The sequence below is a fragment of the Apodemus sylvaticus genome, chromosome 7 (genome assembly GCF_947179515.1).
Source record: "Apodemus sylvaticus chromosome 7, mApoSyl1.1, whole genome shotgun sequence".
Lineage (NCBI taxonomy): Eukaryota > Metazoa > Chordata > Mammalia > Rodentia > Muridae > Apodemus > Apodemus sylvaticus.
Genome location: NC_067478.1, coordinates 66,224,081 through 66,243,934, shown reverse-complemented (window position 1 = coordinate 66,243,934; position 19,854 = coordinate 66,224,081). Strand labels below are relative to the sequence as shown.

The following is a 19,854-nucleotide window of genomic DNA, read 5'->3' as shown; positions in this document are numbered from 1 at the left end:
CTCGCTCGGTGGGTAAGGACACGCCCCCAAGCCTGATGACCCAACCTCAGCTCTCACATGGCACAGATGAACTGACTTCTGAAAGTTGCCCTCTGACCCACCCCCCACCCACCCTCCAACACATACAGGAACACTCAAATGTACTTCTTAAATGTAAAGCTCTGATGTAACTTTCTCAAAAAAATAACTGAGAAGAAATTCCTTTTAAACTGTCACAGAATTTCTAATGATGCGGACAGTAGCCACAGCTCAATCACGAGGACTCAGTGTTAAAGGAGCACACATGAAAACCGAACAAAGCCATGCTTCACTAATCACCCTGGTGAAAAATAAATGAGCTAAGAGCTGGGTCCTGTCAACAGCGGGGCAGGGAAGACAGGGCACCTCAACCATGTGCCAGGACTGCAAACACAGACACTTAAAGCAGAAGAGCCAAGGCTAGCAATGAGCATAAGCAGCTGTAAATCATGTGGGCGAGGGTTCACTACCACACTACTTAGAAAGCTGAACACCTAAATACCCAATAAAAATCTGGGTGAACAGACTTTAAGACCACCCATAGACATGCTATGAAGCTGTATATTTTTAAATACACATATATGGAATGAAAACATGCTTGACACATTAAATAATAAACATGAAGTTAATCTGCATTTTTCAAGTGAAAATAAATGATACACACACAGAAAACGTATGGGAAGCTACTAAAAGACAGTTTATGATTTTGTCTCTACAGAGTCCAAATGGACATGGGAAGAGCTTGACTTTACTATTTGAGCTTTTAATATAGGATTCCACCCCACACACATATAACTTCAACAACCCTTTTAAAAGGAACTCAACAAAAGATCTCACATTAAACAATAAAGACACAAACTTCAAGATACTTTTTTCAAACATTTACTGAACACAACACCATTTTTCCTTTTACACAGCAAAGTTGTTAGTTTCAAATTAGCTGAGCCATTGGACTGTCAATTGCCATGAAATCAAAGGTGATTCTACATGTCAAACTCAAGTAGAAGACATCATGCAATATATAAGTCACTGATAGGCCCCGGTGCAGTCAGCAAAGTTACTAAGCTTATTAAAGTCACATAAATGGCTTGACAAGAGTGCACAATAGAATGACATCACTGGCTCGCAGTAAAGCACGGTGAATTACTAGACTACAACTAATGTAGCTCCTGTGCACCGAGGACGGCAGGGTGCAGTGAACGTTACAAAGGACAGGGTCCTGCCAGTAGGTTAAGGCCAGATTTTACTCCCCAGCTATGTACCTCTGAAAAGACTGGTTAAGAAAGCTTGCGGGGAGAGGTCCCCTCATCTCTTCTCTACCGATTACTGAGCAACAACAAAAAAAATCCATGCACACATTTTACAATACCTGATAGGAAATAGGTGCAAAGCCTGCCTGTGTCCTCAGCTAGCAGGCCTGCATCTTCATGCCTTCATTTTTCTGATGAGGCTACTCATCCCATGATTCACCCCTAAAGGAAAGCTGTAAAGCTGTAGTTTAGCAGTATTCACCCCTGCAGATACATCAATGATACACTCCCCATAACCATCAAACCACTGTCCCCTCCCTACACATTAACACAAAGGTACACTCACAAACCTAAGACTAAAGACATTTACTTTACATTTGTAATGTCAGTGAATCAGCACTGTCACTATTTGTTCCAGATCCCAGGCTTGAGAAAGGGACTGCTATATGCCTGGCCCATTTCTGGCAGGTCTGTCAGAAACTTCAAGAAAGCCCCTCAGCGTAAGTACATAGAGAGGGCTGCCAGATGATGTCTAGAATGGAGCTGCGCACTTTCCAAAGTAGGAGTGAGCACAGCTTAGAATCTGAACTGAAATCAGTTCACAGAGCCAAAGGCAGAGTTGAGGGTTTTACTCTTCCCTATTTCTGTTCAGTAAGTAATGAGAAGGGTAGCTGATAAAGTACACTTCGGATTTTTACAACTGTCATGAGGCACAGATACTTTAACTCACCTACTCAAGTTCAGCCACTGGCTGCTTCTCAACCAGCAGAGAACAGATAGCACAAGCCCTTTGGCTTCCATATTCCAAGAACATGGACATTCTGCTGCTTGAATTATCCAAAGCAACCTCATCTTAACTATGCCTCAATTACAACAAAGAACTCCTCTCTATGACTGGAATTTTCAAAAATGTTTGTTCAAAACAATGTTGTCTTTTGGGAGGTGTTAATCCCCAACCACAGTTTATGTCAAACAATACTATCATGCCTAAGTCCTCATAATCACCATTTAGCAACTATTAGTTTAATGAAATCAAAACCCCTCTCAGAAACTAGCAAAACCAAAGCTTGGCAAATGGGCCAAGTTTTGGTTTGCATGTTTAAAGTTCCCACAGTGCAAACCTCCAGGTGGTTGGGCTGTGAGAACAATCAAGAGTGGACTGTAAAAAGCCACAATGTCAGCTACCCTTGCAACAAGAGGACAGGTTTGCTGTCCCAGACTGGGGTCAGTCACTGAAGTCAATTCCTAACTGCATGAAAAGTGAAAAGCACCCTCCTGCACTCCTGGCTCATGCAAATTTATGTGACAATTTACACAAGTGACATGTTCTGGGGGAAATCACTAACACTATCAAGAAAGAGTTACAATTCAAAGCATGATTCTACCAATAACAAACATCAAATGACAGACATGGCTGCAACAGAAGACAGCCTAGTGAGCTAGCTACAATGCTACCACCTTTCACACCTATTTTTCTTTAAAAACAAAAGTTCATGAAACATTTGGCTGATCATATTTTCAAAGAATTCTACCAAAAACAAATAATGGAAAAACCAGGCATGAGGACTTTTTCCTATAATGGTTTTATACAGGTGTTCCACAATGCAAATCTGGAGTGATGGTACAGACAGAATTAGACCCTCAGCAAGAGTGCACAATGTGCAACCACACAACTACACAAATCTAGCTAGTTTACCACCAGCACCGTTCTGTTCACTCCACCCTGCTCAGCTGTCTTCCCTCCTTCAAAAGCTGTCCTTAAATTCTACATCTGAATATGCATATTATTACTATCCTCATATATAAATAATGTCTTAGAACAGTGTTGGTCCTGGGTAGTGAAAGAGGAAAAATGTTTTTAAAACATGCAGCATTATCTGATAGATACTTTCAGTTGGGGTACTTAAAAATCATATACATTAAAAAATGGAACCAACTGAATACGAAGTTTCCCAGCTATTCCTCACGGTCCTCACCAGGCCTTAGTGTCAAAAAAGGAAAGGCCTGCCCTGCCCTGCCCTGCCCTGCCCTGAGAAGAGGCAGGCTGGCTTACCTTGTGCAGTATGCCATCTCTTCCAGGCCACTGAGAGCTGCCAGAGCAAGGTGAATCAGTATCTCCTTAAGTCACACCAAGAGGGTCTATATCAGAAGTTCCCAAATCAGGGCATTCAAACACCTCCCTTTAGCCATCAGAAAAGCCCTCCAACTAAACTCTCAAGTTAGAAAAAAACTAACGCAAGGACACACACACAGCACAACTACAGCAACTACTTCTTGCACCCTTGGCGCAACAAACTGTAAGTCTCCTTTCCTGTCCTCTCCTGGTATTTCATGTTGTGGGGTATCTCTGTCTAAGGCCCTAGGTGCTGATTTTGGCTTGGTCACTTTGCACTGCTCCAACTGCAACCATTCTCCTATTTAAAAGGAATATCCACAGGTAAAATATTTGTGAATTCTTACAGGTTGTTTAAAGTTTATATCTGATGTTGTATCATGACAACGCTTTTCACTAAAGGAAAACAAGAAGCTGTGGGTCTCCATGTATGGTACCATGCACTAAGGGTAGCTCAGGCATTCATTTGGCACTAGAGAAAATTACAGGAACAACTAGTTTCACTTTCATTCTCATCCTCAGCATCAGTAGAAGCTGGTGTTCCTTCAACTTGAATTTCTGTGATGCATAAGAGAAAAATCACAGAATACGAGAGTTGAAATGTTGCTGATTTAAAAAAAAAAAAAAAAAAAGCAAAAAACCAAAGACCTCAGTACCACATTCTGTGATAGAAAAGTCTACAGCTCTGAGATACACCTTTTGTGTGGCACTGAGAATCATTTTCCTCATCAAATACTTCATTTCCTATATCCTACTCCTGGTTTTCCTACATCTTACAATGGACTAAGTGAAAACATCACAAGTGTGTCCTCATTCCTTTTCATCATACACCTAATTAGGGAGACACAAATGCCCTCTGAAAAGTCAGTTTCCAATCTTTAAAGATACAACACACAAGGAAAGGGCTTGGAAAGGATGAGGTACAATGTCTAGCTACACTGTGACAATGTTTCATAATACAGCGTGCTCCTTATTTAGGTCTGTGAGCCCAATCAAACACATAAATGCAATTTAGATCCATCATTACAGCAGAGACCAGAAGAGTCCAAGCCTACGGTAGAGTCTAGCAATGTCCGCCAGGCTGGGCTAAGATCACCAGTTAAAAAGACACTACCCAGCAGAATGCAATCATTTTCAGGAATTCAACTTTCCAACAATAACTGAACATAATTTTCAGATTATTAATCAGTAGCTAAGTGTTTCAAGTCCTCCTGATGTAAAATGTGCTGTATCACTGCACACACACAGTGACGTGAGTGAGAACCATCCACGCAGGGCTTGAGCATCTCCCATTGCTCCCAGTGTTCCTTTTTAGTTCATTTTCTTCATGAAATCCTCAAAACTGCTGCACAGATGACATCAGCTTAACAGAAATACTTTTGTAGGCAGCTGTTTAAAACATCGATTTTAAATCACAATGCCCCTATTACACAAAAATCTTACATTCATTCTCTTAAAAAAAAAAAAAAAAACAACAAACAAATGTCCAAACACCTTCCAGTTACACCTGAACAGCGCCGCTCTGTTTAGTGTGCTGAACTCAATACCACATGAGAAAAGAGGCACACGGAACCAAGGACGATGGGCTGAAAGGATAGTGAAAAGAAAAGGAGAATTTACAAACACAGAATTCTACTGTCTGTGATTAAAGTCCTTTACTTTTTAGCACCACATTAAACGATTTTACACATCCAGTCACTTAATGAAATCCAACAAACTCTTCAAGAGTCCGGGGGATCTGGTCCTGGTAGTTAATGTCATTAGCCCGAACCGCTCGGGCAGCCAGGCACTTGAGGCTCATCTTCATCTGGGTCTTAAGCAGGATTTCCGACACCCCAGTTGTACTTCTGTCTAGCGGAGTTTTATTCTGCTTGTTTGTCATGTCGGTGTGAGCTCCGGCCTCCACGAGGCTGATGATGATGGAGTGCAGGGTCAGAAAATCACTGATGGGCCTGTTGTACTGGACGATAATGTGGAGGGCACTGTTCCCCTCATTGTCCACGGCATTTACCTCAGCGCCACAGTCCAGCAGAAGCTTTGTGACCAGTGCGTTGGGAAAGCTGCAGACATCGTTGGTGTGGAAGTCATCGACTGGTGTGTTGGAGTTGACAGCCAGGTGTAGCAAGGTGAAACCTTCCCGCGTTCTGGGGTCCAGGTGAATCAGGTTGTAGATCTGCTTGTTAATTCTGCACTGGTCTTCTTCACTACACTGTGTCTTGGTGGAGATGCACACAAGGTACAGAAAGGTATAGAGATTACACTCATAGTTATCCATGGCACTGTGGACATCAGCATCGGAGATATTTTTAACTCTGTTCATGCTCTGCTCTATTTCCAAGACACTGCATCTCAAAACACATTCTATGTCTGGGGCCTTCACAGCTTCATTGAGGTGTATCATCTGTGAGAAGACTTGAGCGAACCGAAGCAGATCCTTGTGGGTATTCCGATTACCTTTCTGCCTCAGGTGTAGCGCGTGAAGCCACAATTTGATGCACTGCTCGAACTCCATGTTATCAGCATAGACAGCCCCTCTGTAAATGATGGGATGGGAAACATCGATGTTGTCAGCACCTAAGATCCGTTCCCGCACTATAAGGCCCTCCATGTGAAGAGCATCTCTGTCTTGCCGAATAGCCTCCAATTCCTGTGGGTTCCTACACTCAGTTCTGTTCCCATAAGCATGGATGGGTGGGAGAACCTCTTTTTCAAGAATGTTGTCACCATCCTGAAACCTCTCCAACATAGCTAAATATAAGTAGTGGTAGGTCTTCATGATGTCATAGTTCTCACGGTCATTTGCAAAGGAGGCACCCAAGAGCTCCAAGGCTTCGATCCGACTTCTGCGGTCACAATCAGCATGAGAGAGCAACAGTTCAACGACATCAGCTTTACAGCTTTCTGCAGCTACCTTCAATGGTGTCATCCCATGGCCATTCACCACTATCGCAGCTCGCCATTTTATCAGTTCTTTCACTATGTCAATGTGACCAGCTTCGGCTGCGAAGTGCAATGCTGTGGCCCCACAGTGTGCTTTAGCATTAGGATCAGCACGTTGTTCTAAGAGGTATCTGACCACATCAGTGTGCCCCTTATATGCTGCGATCATTAGGCAGGTGTTGTCATACTTGTTGGCGATGCTGATATTGGCATTATTTTCAACCAAATACTTCACAATGTCCAGTCTGCCATCAAAGCATGCTGCCCGCAATGGAGTTGAGTTAGTGACTGTGGTGTGGTTTACGTTGGCTCCATGGCTGACTAGAAGTTTAACAACTTCAAAATGTCCGGCTCCCGCAGCACACCAAAGAGCAGTGGCACCATCAATGACATACCTACACAACAGAAAGAACAGTCAGTCAGACACTGGGCTCACAGGCCTTTACACGCATTCACAGGGACTAAACAAAATTCCACTTTCCCAAACCTTAATAAAGTATCAGTTAGGGTAAAAATAAAAACACGTAATTTGAGCAAAGCACTTTACTAGTGTGGGATCAATAAAATTATTGCTGTTATTCCTAAACTCATTTTTTTTTAATCTGAAGAATACTCTCTACTGGCAACGATACACTTCAGAAACACAGAAAAAAGGCCAAGAAGATTGGCTCAGTGGGGAAAGTACTTGCTCTGTAAGCACAAGGGTCTGAGTTCAAATCTCCAGAACACACTTAGTGACAAGAAAGGTAAGTGTCTATTATTTCAGTGTCACTACTATAGGATGGGAGACTACTACTATGGGGTGAAAACAGGAGAATCCCTGAAGCTAATGGGCCGGCGGGTCAGGTGTACTCAGCATCTAAACAAAGGAATCTGTCTCAAGAAGGAAGGGAAGGACCAACACCAGGCACACACAGCTTTAAAACCAGGAAAATCAAAGCAAGCAAATGCAGAGGGATGTCTGGAGGTCTGTATGGTCTTTTTACCAAAGGTGCTGACTCTACTGCACAGCATGACCTGCTTCTTGGTAGACCAAGGACCCCTCCAAATTCAGTTTTCCCATTTAGAGAACCAGCTCCAGTTCCTACCTTATTTCTGTTAAGATTCTGCTTTAGCAAGAAGCGTGAGACTGTGGCCCTAAGATGGCAGTTCTCATCTGTGGGTCACAACCCTTGGCAACCCCTTCCTCCAAAAATATTTACATTACAATTCATAACAGTAGCAAAATGAAGTAGCAATGAAAGTAATTTTATAGTTGGGAGTCACCACAACATGAAGAACCGTATTAAAGGGTTGCAGCACCAGGAAGGTTGAGATCAACCTTTAAAACTACAACAAGAATGAACATACAGTGTATTGACCAAGAGTGGGTCATACAGTGTTGTTAGTGGCTTTTTAATATGTTATTAGTTTTCTCAAACTAGCTAGCTCCCACATAACTGAGACTGGATTATTATATTTGTTTAACGTGCTTTAAAGCCTCAAAAACTGAGCAGGGCAGTGGTGGCGCACGCCTTTAATCCCAGTACTTGGGAGGCAGAGGCAGGCGGATTTCTGAGTTCTAGGCCAGCCTGGTCTGGACAGCCAGGGCTATACAGAGAAACCCTGTTAAAAAAACAAAACAAAACAAAAAAAGCCTCAACACCTGAGCAATATTACTCTATTTTAATCCTCTAAGCTAATCTGGCTACCTCACAGCCAAAATCCCCAGATACTTGCATTGTATGGCTTTCTCTGCACAGAGCTGTTTTCTCAAGGTGTCTCCTGGACTTCCCCCCTGCCTCCCCTCCCCTCTCCCCCATGGGTAATCCACTTCCTCTCTATCCTGTACCCATCATCCCCTGGCTGGGAGGAAGTCCTGCCCTATTCTCTCCCCTGTTCAATCACTGGCTGATCAGCTTTTTATCAACAAATCAGAGAATAAATGCAGAGCAATGCTTACACAACATTGAGGCAGGACATACTTAGAATAAGGATTACAACCAGATATAGGGGCTAACAGAATCAGAATTTGAATCTTTACACAGTATACAACATTATGTCCACACAATATAGACAGCTGCATATTGCTTTCCTTTGGGAAATGTACTGGATGGCAGGATGCATATGGAGAGTTACTAAGCAAATATGCTCACCATGTAAATATAAATGCTGTATAGAAATGTGTTTTAGCATGCTGAATCCCAAATGAAAACATGTTTGTATATTGTGTGACAGTATATATTCCTGAAGCAAATCATTACCTGGCATGAACAGCAGGAAACAACTAGCATTCGAGAAACTACCCAGGCAACTCCCTGGCTGGACACTGTGGACACTGAGCCACTGCTACAGGCAGGTAACAGTGTAATGTTACTCTGCATTAGGCTCTTCTGACAAGTCCATCCTTTCCCACTTTTCCCCAGTCTCCTTTTCCTAATTTTAATCCTGATAATGGTTTCATGGAACCTAAAAAAAAAAAAAAAAAAAAAAAGAGAGAGACAACGACGACGACGTTTTGCTAAAGATATTTAGAATTACTGTGTTGGAACCAGTAAGTACACCTGACAAATATTAGGACAGAGTGATGACCAAATAACTATTTACTAGGACAATTAAGCACACGGAAAATCTATTAATGAGCTTCCACACGCAACCTTATGTTGTGACACAGATCAAATTACAGCCCCCACAAAGTAAGAAAGTACAACTCCCATAATGCCTCTCCAAAAGTCAGGTGTTAGCACTGCAGACGGGGCACCTCCCTGACTCCTTGAAATTACAGCTCTTATGAAAGAGGCTCAGCCCTTGGCCTCGACAGGCCGCTCTGCTCATCTGCCTCTTACCAAGAAGGACGGCATTCTTCACTGCAGACCGCAGCCCTTGCCAGACAACCAAACTTCCCTTCACCTCAATGTCCCAGCCTACATGATATGGGAAATAAATTTCCACTGTAAGAACCAGTCTTAGATATTTGTTACAGCAGTACAAATAACTCAGACTTTATTAAAGCATAAATTAGCCCCAGTTAACATCACAAATCAATACCCTCTATCCCTTTTTTGTTTAAAAAAAATGTATTAGTCAGAAGTAATGGTGCACACCTTTGTCCCAGCAATCAGGAGGCAGAGGCAGGTGGAACTGAGAGAGGGGAGGGGGAAGGGGAGGGGGAGAGAGAAAAAGTTGAGAGAGTTGGTTCTCTATTTCCACCATATGGTCCCAGGAATGGAACCTAGATGATCAGGTCTGGCCACAGTGATCTTTATTGACTGAGCCATTCCACTGGCCCTGTATTTGTTTTTGACACAATGTGTTAAAACCAGTCTGGAAAAGTCCTTTTGAAACTGAAACAAATATTGATGTATTGTTTCCTTGCAAGTGATACTTTTTATGATATTCAAAGGCCTTCTGGTGTGTTTGGTGCTATATAAATCTATTAGTTACATATCTGCAAGAAAGACATGGTAACAGTTATTTATCTACCACATAGGGCTACTGGCAGGTTATTGTGAAGATTGAGTTATACTGCACATGAAGTAGTTATATATAGTACTGGAATATAGTATAGAATATATATAGTACTAGAGATATTGAAATATTTTGTTATCAACAATTTGATCATATTTTTCCTAAAGTAAGCTATACCTCTTCAAGTCTATAGCTTAGTTGGAGTTACCCAGTAAAATGCACAAATATTTTTAAATTTAAATGTGCATTTATTGTATTACATTAATTTACTACAGCATGCAGATGGAAGTCAGAGGGCAATTTGTAGGAGTCAATTCTCTCTCCTACTATGAACTTGGCAGCAGATGCCTTTATCTATTGAGCCATCTCATCAGCCACGAATCTTGAGAATACATCTATAGACTCATTTTCTGATCTAGGTATAAAATATTCTGATAACCCTATATGTTCTCCTTGAGCCTCTTCCCAGTCAGTTCCTTCCCTAGATCATTTGCCTGTGATGTAAATTTCCTAATACTAGAACCCTGCAGCATACTCCTTCATATGTGGCTTCATATGTCACTGAATCGTCTGTGTAGTTGGGTTTATCAGCAGTTTCTTTTTGACTGCTATGTAGTATGTTGTATGAGTATTCTACAGCTTCCTTACCCACTATCCTTATTGGACATTTTGGTTGTTTTCAGGTATTGGCTTTTATGAATAAGGTATTCTTTTTTTTAAAAAAAAATTAGATATATTCTTTATTTACATTTCAAATGTTGTCCTCTTTCCTGGTTCCCCACCACCACCTCAAAAATCCCTTAACCCATCGCTCCTCCCACTACTAAAAATCCACCCATGCCCACTTCCCTGTCCTGACATTCCCCTATACTGGGCATCAAGCCTTCTCAGGACCAAGGGCCTCTCCTCCCTTTGATGTCCAACAAGGCCATCCTCTGCTACATATGCAGCTGGAGCCATGGGTCCCTCCATGGGTATTAGGTGGCTCATATTGTTGTTCCTCCTATGGTGCTGCAAACCCCTTCAGCTCCTAAGGTTCTTGGCTACTTCATTGGGGACTCTGTGCTCAGTTCAATGGTTGGCTGAGAGTGTCCCCCTCTGTATTTATCATTCACTGGCAGAGCCTCCCAGGTGACAGCTATATCAGGCTCCTGTCAGCAAACAGTTGTTGGCATCCACAATAGTGTCTGGGTTTTGAAACTGTATATGGGATGGATCCCTAGGTGGGGCAGTCTCTGGATGGTCTTTCCCTCAGTATTCTAAATAGTCTTTTTTGTTTTAGTTTTGTTTGAGACACAGTCTCAGTATGGAGTCCTTTCTAGCCCCTAATCACCTGGGTCCTCTGGATGAACAGTAAATACTCCTAACTACTGAGCCCTCATAGTTTAAGTTTCCAGGCCCTAATAGTTTAAAATGTTGTACATCATATGAGGTAAGAACAGAGACTGATTTCTCCCATACCAGTTTTTTGCTCCAGCACTATTTATTTAAAAAGTATGCCTCCTGCATGAATTTCCATGGAGATTTTCTTTCCTGCCCTGGTGCTGGGGACTTGAACCCGGGGTGTCATGCTCCCTAGGCAGGCATTCTGTCGCTGAACTACATCCCCAGTCCCACTGGAGCCTTTTTCATTAGCCAGCAACTCCATGAGTGAGTTTAGTTCTGGAATGTTCTCTTGATACATTATTTTATCCTTGCACCAATGTCACATTTAATTATGGTAGTTTCTTATTTTCTCTTAAGAATTATCTTAGTTATGTTCCCATACACTTTTAGAGTCAGCCTGCCAGTTTTCACATATGTGCACATGCCTGCTGGGAGTGTGATTTGGATAACAGCAAATGTACAGAGATCCCTTTGGTTAGAATAGTTACACTCTGAGGTACTGAGATGTCTAAACCATAAACTTGGAGTCTTTCTGTTTAGTTTGTTACCTTGTTTATCTCAAAGATACTTTGTAATTTTCAGTGCAGAAGTCCTGTACATTATACCTTTGGTTTACTACTAGAGACTAATTATTTTATAACAGTAATACAAAAGGTATGTTGTGACAAGGAAAAAACTTTTCATTGAACTCTGTATGTGAAGTAAAAGTTTAAATATACTAATTTGAACTAGTATGAATTTTGGTTAGACAACTGGGAAGTGGCGGCAATCACGAAGCTATTGCTTGTTTTTTTGTTTTTGGTTTTGGTTTTTTTTTTTTTTTTTGGATTTGGTTTTTCCGAGACAGGGTTTCTCTGTGTAGCCCTGGCTGTCCTGGAACTCACTCTGTAGACCAGGCTGGCCTTGAACTCAGAAATCCGCCTGCCTCTGCCTCCCAGAGTGCTAGGATTACAGGCGTGCACCACCACCGCCGCCCAGCCACGAAGCTATTGCTTAGCTAACATTCCACTGACTCCTCCACTCCTTTTTTTCTTTTGGTGGGTGACTTTTCTACAGTAGGCTAGCCTAGAAATCACTGTATAGCTCAGGCTGGCCTTAAACTGGCAATCCTCCTGCCTCACCCTCTCAAGTACTGGGTTTACAAGCATGCACCATCATGCCTGGTCCTGATTAAAACAAATGAAAATAAGAGTGATATTTTAAGTTGGGTATGGTGGCGCGTGCCTACAAGGGAATCTGAGACAGGAAGATCATAAGGGTGAGGCTAGCCTTCACTCCATCATAAGCCAGTATTAACCTTCTTCCCTAAAAAGATAAACATAAAAAGAAAGATTTTGTTTCATTTCATTTTGAGACAGGATCTCACTAAGTAGCCACTGTCTGGCCTGGAAAATATTACCTGAGAAAAGGTAATATTTTAGCCGGGCGGTGGTGGCACACACTTTTAATCCCAGCACTTAGGAGGCAGAGGCAGGCAGATTTCTGAGTTCGAGGCCAGCCTGGTCTACAGAGTGAGTTCCAGGACAGCCAGGGCTACACAGAGAAACTCTGTCTTGAGAAAGAAAAAAAAAAGGTAATATTTGAATTGCTACTGTAAAACCAATATATGTAAAGAACCTATTTTAATGTAACACTTCTTGATATTTAAATAGCTTATATTTGTATTCCTAGCATATGGCAATTTTGTTGGGGTTTTTTTTTTTGCTTTTTTGCTTCTTTTTCGAGACAGAATTTCTGTATAGTTCTGGCTGTTCTGGAACTCACTCTGTAGACCAGGCTGGCTGGCCTGGAAGCAATTTTGTATTTTTTGTTTGTTTGTTTCTTTGTTTTTTGGATTTGTTTTTTTTGAGACAGGGTTTCTCTGTGTAGCCCTGGCTGTCCTGTAATTCACTCTGTAGACCAGGCTGGCCTCGAACTCAGAAATCCGCCTGCCTCTGCCTCCCAGAGTGCTGGGATTACAGGCGTGCGCCACCACCGCCCGGCTCAATTTTGTATTTTTAAAACCAATTCATAAGGCCTAATCAGCTATGGAGTATTTCCAGAACATATGTAATAAGACCCTAGGTTTAATCTCTAGCACTAACAACTTATTCATCATACACACTCACTAAAAAGCAACTGCTCCCAAGCCAGCTCAAGGACACATTGTAACTAAGCATGTTAATACCAACATCTCTTAACTATGTATTTGTCTTATTACATTGTATTTGCTTGTAAGTGGGGAGGGCATGGAGGTATGGGGGGTGTGTTTACTGTATCCAAGTACAGGTATCCATAGAGGCCAGAAAAGATGTCTGGTCCCTTAGAGCTGAGTTACAAGTGGATCTGCCACTTCATGTAGATTCTGGGACCCCACTGAGGTTCTGAGGAATAGTATAAGCTCTTCTCTGGCCCCGTCTTTTAAACATGAGGGAAGGAAATGAGACAAAAACAGCAATTAGAATATTTTTCTGACCTCAAATTTCCCATAATCCATGAGAAGGTAAAAAAAAAAAAATCAAATTTCAGGTCCATATTCACTTCATAGGATTTTTTTGGTAAATATTATTAAGGTAGTGATGCATATCTTTAATCCCAGCCCTAGAAAGACATTGGCAAGAGGATCCTTTAAGTTCAAGGCCAGCATGATCTACAGAGCAAATTCTAAGACAGCTAGGGCTACACAGAAAAATTCTTGTCTTGAAAAACCAATAATAGTAATAATAATAGTAATACTGGTAATAATATCTTTTGTTTTATTTTGTGAGACAGGGTCTCATTAGGTAGCTCTGACTGTCCTAGAACTCACCATGTATACCAGATTGGCCTTAAACTCTGAGATCCTCCTGCCTCTACATCCAGAGTCCTCAGGTTGAAGGCATAGCCCAGCAGGCCCAGCATTATTATCATATTTTAATTATTGTTTACATGCACACCCATACATCATGACATGAAATGTGGAAATCAGAGAACAGCTTAACAATTGGTTCTCTCCTTCCACCTAGTGCTTGCCAAGGAGTAGACTCAGTCCTCAGGCCTGGTAGTAAGCACCCTTCCCCACTGATCCACCCATCTAGCTAGCCCTTCACTTTTTTTTGGGGGGGGGGGGGGGGAGACAGGAGTTGAGACAGGGTTTCTCTGTCCTGGAACTCACTCTGTAGACAAGGCTAGTCTCAAACTCAGAAATCCACCTGCCTCTGCCTCCCAAGTGCTGGGATTAAAGGTGTGCGCCACCACTGCCTGGCATGCCCTTCACTTTTTATAACGAAAAGTACTCGTTCACTTTACCATCTTCCCAAAATAGTCTGGTGTTTTTCATTTTTCCTTTATTCATATAGAAATGTGATAATAACTATAGAACAGTTCTAACTACCTACTCTTTTGTTTGTTGTTTTGTATGTACATGTGTGTATGGTATGCATGTATGTATATATGTATGTCCTTATAGAGGCAACTAAAACTCAGATATTGGGCTGGAGAGATGGCTCAATGGTTAAGAGCACTGACTACTCTTCCAAAGGTCCTGAGTTCAAATCTCAGCAACCACATGGTGGCTCACAACCATCCGTAATAAGATCTGACTCCCTCTTCTGGAGTATCTGAAAACAGCTACTGTGTACTCACATATAATAAATAAATAAATCTTAAAAAAAAAAAACTCAGATATTTTCTCACAAAAAAAGTATGTGTAGAGGGGTGCACACTCAAACATATATGCACATGTGTGTATAATCCACATAGCCCTAAAACAAAAATACCAATTTTGGGGGGTTTGGTTGGGATTTTTTGTTTGATTCCTTTGTTTGTTTGGTTTTTGTTTTTGTTTTTCAAGATAGGGTTTCTCTGTGTGTAGCCCTGGCTGTCCTGGAACTCCTCATCAGCAGACCAGGCTGGCCTTGAATTCAGAGATCTGCCTGCCTCTGCCTTCTATGTGCTAAGATTAAACACTTGTACCACCAGCACACAGCAATACCAATTTTTGAAAACAGAATATAAAGATGTAATAAAGTCACTGTACCATTTATTAAGCTCTCATGAGAGAAGCACAGTAGAGCAATGATCTCAGAGCTGTGAGAAGGCTCAGCCAGTAAAAGCATTTGATGATCCTCTCAATTGAGTTCAAGACCTGGAACCCACATTTTAAAATAACTTTAGTTATTAAATAACTATTAACAATTAAAAAAGCAGCCGGGCAGTGGTGGCACATGCCTGTAATCCCAGCACTCTGGGAGGCAGAGGCAGGCGGATTTCTGAGTTCGAAGCCAGTCTGGTCTACAGAGTGAGTTCCAGCACAGCCAGGGCTATACAGAGAAACCCTGTCTCGAAAAAAACAAAACAACAACAACAACAAAAACCCCCACAATTAAAAAAGCAAGATTCAATGGCTCACATGTGTAATCCCAGCCCTTGCAACTGCTACAGCAAAACTGGGAGGTGGGAATAGGCACCTGCACATACAGCTCAACAACAAAAATGATAAAGGCCTACACAAAAACAAGATGAATAGAACATAAAGTAAATAAACCTGTTTGATTTTGGGGGACTGGAGAGATGGCTCAGTGGTTAAGAGCACTGACTGTTCTTCCAGAGGTCCTGAGTTCAATTCCCAGAAGCCACGTGGTAGCTCACAACCATCTGTAATGGGATCTGACACCCTCTTCTGGTGTGTCTGAAGACAGCTCATATAAAGTGCGTTCATATAAAACAAATAAATCATTTTTTAAAAACTGATCTTTCTAGTCGTAATCCAAAAATTGCAATGCAAATTCTGTAATATATATATGTATTTTACACATATATATTTTTTAATAAACAATAATCTGATCAATCCAATCTCTTCAAGAACAAAGGCATCCATGAGGTGTGGAGTTTTTACAGTTGAAGGGTTTCTAGCTTTCATTTCCTGGTTCTGCTTGAAATTGAAATACCTGTTTCTGTTTCTGTTTCAAGCACTGGGAATGAAAATGAAAACTCATTAGATGTGCATGATCAGTGTCTTAGCTAAAGTCCTAGAAATCATTCTCAAGACCAACGGAGCTCCTGCCTTTCCTCTCATTGGACATTCATCAAGTGCGCATCCTAACACTGGCTTTGAAAATCAGAGAGCTCAACAAAAGACTTCAGCATTTTCCCACCAAGCTCTCCCCACCCATGTCAGCAAACCTGCTCAACAACAAGTGGTTCCCAAACTAGCACAAAGAAAGGAGTCAGGCCTCGGGATCCAGGGCCGCACCATTATCCCACAGCTACAGGATGGCTTCTGTTCCCTTTCTGCAGCATCTTTGGCTGCTTCCCATCCATCAGCAGCTGAAAGTTCTTTTTCATTCCCTCATGGAGATCTTCTCTACTTACCTCTGTCACCTCTGCTGTTCACATGCTGAGCCATAAGCAAAATAATCTCAAATAGTATTCCAAAAACAGTGAACATGGACTCAAACGATTGACGAGACGTATCCTAGGTGGTTGTCCCTTTGCTCTAGAGGGGTAGTTGTTCTCAACCTTCCTGATGTTGCAACCCTTTATTTAGTTCCTTGTATTGTCATGAACCCCATAAAATTATTTTTGTTCCTACTTCCTAATTGTAATTTTGCTGTTATGAATCATAACAGGATATCTGGAATGGGACCCCTGGGAAAGAGATCTCAAACCACAGGTTAAGAGCCACTGTCTAGAGCCTATGCTATAAATCAATCTACTTGGGTTCCTAAGAGGTTATACAGCTCGATGGTTTATCAACTACACGGATCCAGCTCAAACACTACCTCCTTTGTAAAGCCTTGATTTTCCACCACCACAAAGCTGAGGGCTTCCTCTTCCTCTGTTCTCTCTCAGCAGCCTCAAGGACTCTTACAAGCCTAAACAGCAGATTCTCTGTGATTACTAATGTTTGGTTCTCCCCTACCTCCCCTCTCAGCAAACTGTCAGCCTCTACAATGGAACACCGTCTCATTTGTCTCTGAATATAGACCCCTATCAAAAACTTAGCACAGCCAGGTAGTGGCAGCGCACGCCTGTAATAATCCCAGCACTCTGGGAGGCAGAGGCAGGCGGATTTCTGAGTTCAAGGCCAGCCTGGTCTACAGAGTAAGTTCCAGGACAGCCAGGACTATGCAGAGAAACCAAATCCAAAAAAACCAAAAACCAAAAAAAAAAAAAAAAAAAAAAAAAAAAAGAATTCCTTAATCTCACTAGTTTGTGCAGAATGGTGAACAAGATATTCATGTACACAGGCTCAAAACTGCATTTCCAGTCATGTCAGGAGCTAGGGGGAGGTGTATTTGTTTGTTCTGAAACAGGGTCTAAGCTGCACTGCCCTGGCCTGGAACCTTTATATACCAAGTTGATCTCAGTTTACATAATTCCCTACCTCCCAGTGTTGGGACTACTGGCCTGCGTCAGCACACCTGGCATCAGGTTCTTGTCATTATCACTTCAAGATAGCTTCCTGGTCTGTGGTCTAAGACAGCAAAGACCAGAGCCTTTCTAAATCCTGAGGAAACTGATTTCTTCCTGACAGGTCCTCTTATCCACCCAGATCTCAACAAGCTCCACAGCAACAGCCTCTCTCATAGGGACTCAGTGCTAACTTCAAAGATAGGACTGTTTACAGAGTGGGGCCATCCTGCTACAGGACTCATTCCTACCTTCAAAGATAGGAGTGTTTATAGAGCGGGGCCATCCTGCCTCAGGTGCAGTTAAGCTCGTGAGATGCTGGAAATTTCCAGGACACAAAAGCCAAAGAGGAATAACAACTTGAATCGGTTGCCATCTTAGCTCAGTACTACCCTCTACTATCTACAGTAGCACCAAAGATAAGCTTTGACCCAGGGCTGGCATCTCTTTACAATATAACAGTCCAAATCATTTTCCTCTCATTTAAAACTGACTCAAAACCTTTTTTATAGTTTGAGGGAAAAAAGCAACCAAAATTTAACATTGCCCTACTCATCTTTTTAAAAAAAAGATGCTTAAAGATCACACCTATAATGTTTAGGAAGCTGAAGCAAGAGGCTGGAGGATTCCAGGCTAGCCTGGGCTATACAGTAAGACCTGGTTTTGAAAACCAGAAGTAGCAGAGAGAGAGAGACAGAGAGAGACAGAGACAGAGAGACAGAGACAGAGAGTGAGAGAGAGAGAGAGTGTGTGAGAGAGAGAGAGAGAGAGAAAGAGAGAGAGAGAGAAAGAGAGAGAGAGAGAAAGAGGAGAGAGAGAGAGAGAGAGAGAGAGAGAGAGAGAGAGAGAGAATATGCTTTCAAACAGGCTTTTTTTGGTCAGGTAGTTTTTACTAACCAAAACTAAATTGCAAATTTCTATACTTAGAGCCCATCTACTGCAAAAGAAAATGCTAAACTAGTAATAGCTTATTTGCAGGTCAACGAAAACCAGTGTAAATAAAGCAAAATCTGAATACAGCTGTATTAGGCCGGATCATTCCGCCATCGTTCAGCACGAGAAAAAAAAAAAAGGTAACGTCAATCGTGACGACTGTTATCTTCCCCCGCCCCTAAAAAATATGTACAATTAACCTCAAATGAAAATAATTATTAGAATAGTAATTTTTGAACGATATTAAGTGTTTGTGAAGCCTTCCCACTGTATTACCCTATAACATGTAATTTAGCAATGGCGTAAATTCTACGCCAGGCCCAGAGCCACCTGTACAGCCAAAAACATTGGCCACCAATGTGGGAGAGTCAGAATGGTGTCTAGAGATGCCGGACTGCGTGACGAAATTTTAGGGGCTTATGTTAACAGCCCCAGCGATTTGCTTGAGGCTCGATCGACTACGGGGGATCGTGGGCACAAGGGATAAGTGGAGACTAAATGAAGCATCAAAAGGTCCTCAATTTTAATTGTTGATTTCGTTCATTTCCGATCTAGGTTATCACTCCAGTGCGGCTATATAAAGATATAAAAATCTAGCCAGGCATCCACCACTCCGACCCTGCGGGTTCGCTGACTAATGGAGAAGACCATTGCTCGCAAGACCCAGGGTGTGGCTACCACCTACAGGGGGGGATAAGGTGGGAGTCGATAGGACCGCAAAACAGCCTTGGGAGATGAGGTGGGATCAATGCGGGTGAGGGGGTATGAAAAAGAACTGAGTCCACACAAGAAAACAGGGTTAAGGATGAGAGGACCCAGGGCTTGGGAGGTCCGCGCGCGTCGGAGGGAGGCTGGAGTTGGGAGGTACCTACCCGTCGAAGCGGACGGTGCCAGTCTGCTGGGTCTGCACACGGTAGTGTTCTAACAGCAAGCGCACCACCTTGGCGTGCCCATTGCGGGCTGCGATGATGAGGGGTGTGGAGCGCTGTCCTCCCTGCTGACTGACATAGCCCAGCAGGTAGCGGATATCGCTCTCTGACCGGTTAAGGAGCAAGGCAGCCAGAGTGAGCACCTTGCCCTCGCTGGCCGCCTTGTACACATAACCAGCCAGGCCCTCCATGGCCGCCGCCAACTCCAACACCCGTTTGGTCGCCACCGCTGCTGCTGCCTTGCGCCCCCGGAGGCCGCGTCCACCAGCACTTCAGACCCGGGCCCTCACAGCCCATTCAACAGGGCGCCGCTGCCGCGCCCAGGCAGCAGCGCGACCCAGCGAGGGCGGAGACACAGAGATGGCCGAGCGCCGCCGGAGGCACAACTGTGACCGGGCCCGGGCGGGGAGAAGGACGATCAGGGCCGCCCCCGAGGCCCCAGGCACCGGCCCTGGGCCGAGGGGAT

The 19,854-nt window shown here is 42.8% G+C and overlaps 1 protein-coding gene across 1 annotated transcript; it reads right to left on the bottom strand.

Moving 5' to 3' along the window:
* Positions 1-884: 884 nt before the first annotated feature.
* On the bottom strand, positions 885-19,740 carry Fem1b (fem-1 homolog B). Its single transcript, XM_052188093.1, has 2 exons — positions 19,332-19,740; positions 885-6,716 (listed from the first exon to the last, which is right to left on the bottom strand). Exons 1-2 carry the CDS (start codon positions 19,577-19,579, stop codon positions 5,081-5,083), a joined length of 1,884 nt encoding a protein of 627 aa, XP_052044053.1. The 5' UTR covers positions 19,580-19,740; the 3' UTR covers positions 885-5,080.
* Positions 19,741-19,854: the final 114 nt, after the last annotated feature.

Bases quoted from the DNA above. Each gene is read 5' to 3' on its own strand.
- Fem1b (XM_052188093.1), bottom strand. From the start codon at position 19,579: ATGGAGGGCCTGGCTGGTTATGTGTACAAGGCGGCCAGCGAGGGCAAG. The intron at 6,717-19,331 runs GTAGGTACCTCC...TCTGTTGTGTAG, and splicing joins GGCACCGTCCGCTTCGACGG to GTATGTCATTGATGGTGCCA.